The sequence below is a fragment of the Phaethon lepturus genome, unplaced genomic scaffold (assembly GCF_000687285.1).
Source record: "Phaethon lepturus isolate BGI_N335 unplaced genomic scaffold, ASM68728v1 scaffold11379, whole genome shotgun sequence".
In the NCBI taxonomy this organism is placed as follows: Eukaryota; Metazoa; Chordata; class Aves; order Phaethontiformes; family Phaethontidae; genus Phaethon; species Phaethon lepturus.
The window spans coordinates 8,001-9,935 of NW_010561233.1; the positions used below are offsets into that span (position 1 = coordinate 8,001).

The following is a 1,935-nucleotide window of genomic DNA, read 5'->3' on the forward strand; positions in this document are numbered from 1 at the left end:
ATTTGTACAAGTCTGTTTATTTTTACCCTTTGGAATAAAAGTATATTTCATGCACTCTCATATAATCTTTTTTCTTCTAAGTTGTTTGAAGACTATTTTTCTCCTATAGCATATGTGATTACACAAGTTTTACAGGATCTCAGGAAGTCTTATCACCAGGAGTTACATAGCAAAACTGATGCACTATTACTTAACACTTTTTCAAGAGGAGCAAGAGAATGCAAACACTGTTTGCACAGGTTTGTGTATCAAAGAACAGAGAAACACACACTCAAAATCCATAAAAATATTATTATTTTGGTTTACTCCCGCCTCAATCAAGTAGTGAATGCTTTTTGAAGTGAACTTTTTTTTTTAAACACTATTTCCACAAATTTATGCTTTACAGTGCTGTTGTTATACTCAAATTTTCACAATATCCATAAATCAAAATATCAAGATCACTACATTTACCATGAGTTAACAGACATTCACAGGATAAATCTTTGTGTCAGTTCAAAAAGATGCCTTCTTTGAGCTAAAGTACGTAAGGACGTAAGGCTTTACTGGTAACAAGTTCTTGTTGAAGATTTGCTTTACTCCTGTCACAGCATCTTTTTCTGCTCATTTTACTTTTTGTCTTGGTCTTTTTCTGCATCCAGAAGTGCTGAACGGATTCCTAGCTTCTTCAGCTCTTCTACAAGATCTCCATTTTGATGCATCTGAAGGAGTATATCACAGCCACCAACGAATTCACCATTGAGGTATACTTGTGGGATGGTGGGCCAGTTAGAGTAGTTTTTTATTCCTGCATAAGAAAAAAAAAAAAAGTATTAAACGTTTTGCCCCCCTCTCCAAATAGAATGGTATTTTAAACAGAATACATTGCTTCCACCCGACAGTACTACTGGTATTTTATTTTCTTTCCCATTGAGGAAAAAAATTATCTATATAACAGGAGCACTATCAGAAAAACTACGTTAAAGTTAGGTTTGGTTCTCACTCCAACTCAAAGATGTGGGTTTAAAGATATGGAGTCAGCTCTTATACTGACTTCAAACAGGAGCTGGGAAAACATAGCGCCTCTTTTCCCTCCCAGGAAACAAGCAAATATGATTTTTCAATCAATTAAAGAAATGAGAAGTATTGAATAACATTGAGGACTGTTTACATTCAGTTATCCTTTATATTTCCCAAAGAGACTTTAAAATATTTTATGTTCTGACTGAATTCATAGTTATACTTACTACTGCAATTTCAATTGCAAGATACATTCACCCCTCTAGAAGCCTTATGAATTTCAAATTACTTTATCTTCCCTTGCCAGACCTTACAGCCCATGGGAGGGGCACAAAGGCTGAAGTCTCTTCAAAAAAGTACTCATTAAACAACACACAGCTCGAGTCACAATTATAAAGTACAGAATTAAAGTTTAAAATTATACTTCATAGAAGACAAATGTAAGACCAAAAATATTAACTGATCAGCTGATATTAAGTGCAAGTTGGGATTCAATTTAAGACATCACACAAAAAAATTATACAGAAGAATCATTATATCTAATTTGCCACTTTTTAAATGACCCTTCACACAAAGCCATTATTTCTGTAGCAGAGGAAATAGTCTACATCTGCATGCTCTTATACCAAGTCCACCAGCACTTGCTTAGATCCCAAGCTTTGAATTAAACATTTCAATACGTTTTCAGTATGCAATGCCTGGAATTTTTCTACCAAAGGCATGAAAGTCCATACAGCAAATTTAAGCTTATAGACAACAGAGGTGCCTCTTCAGATCATCAGGGCCCATTCACCTTGGAAGTCAACACTCTAAACAAGCATGCGTGAGCTTTAGCATAGGCTGTCAAAGTACTAACAGCAAGTATTAGGCCTGTATAGCAGAAAACACAAGGGAATTCGCTTTCCCCTTAGAAAACATTTTAACTTCTAAAGACTG

The 1,935-nt window shown here is 34.9% G+C and overlaps 1 protein-coding gene across 1 annotated transcript; it reads right to left on the reverse strand.

Moving 5' to 3' along the window:
• Window positions 1-608: 608 nt before the first annotated feature.
• Window positions 609-787, reverse strand: GLRX5 (glutaredoxin 5; the record flags this gene model as incomplete). Its single annotated transcript, XM_010293939.1, has 1 exon — window positions 609-787. A coding segment is annotated over one exon (179 nt), but the record flags the coding sequence as incomplete, so codon positions are not given.
• Between the last annotated feature and the right edge of the window lie 1,148 nt (window positions 788-1,935).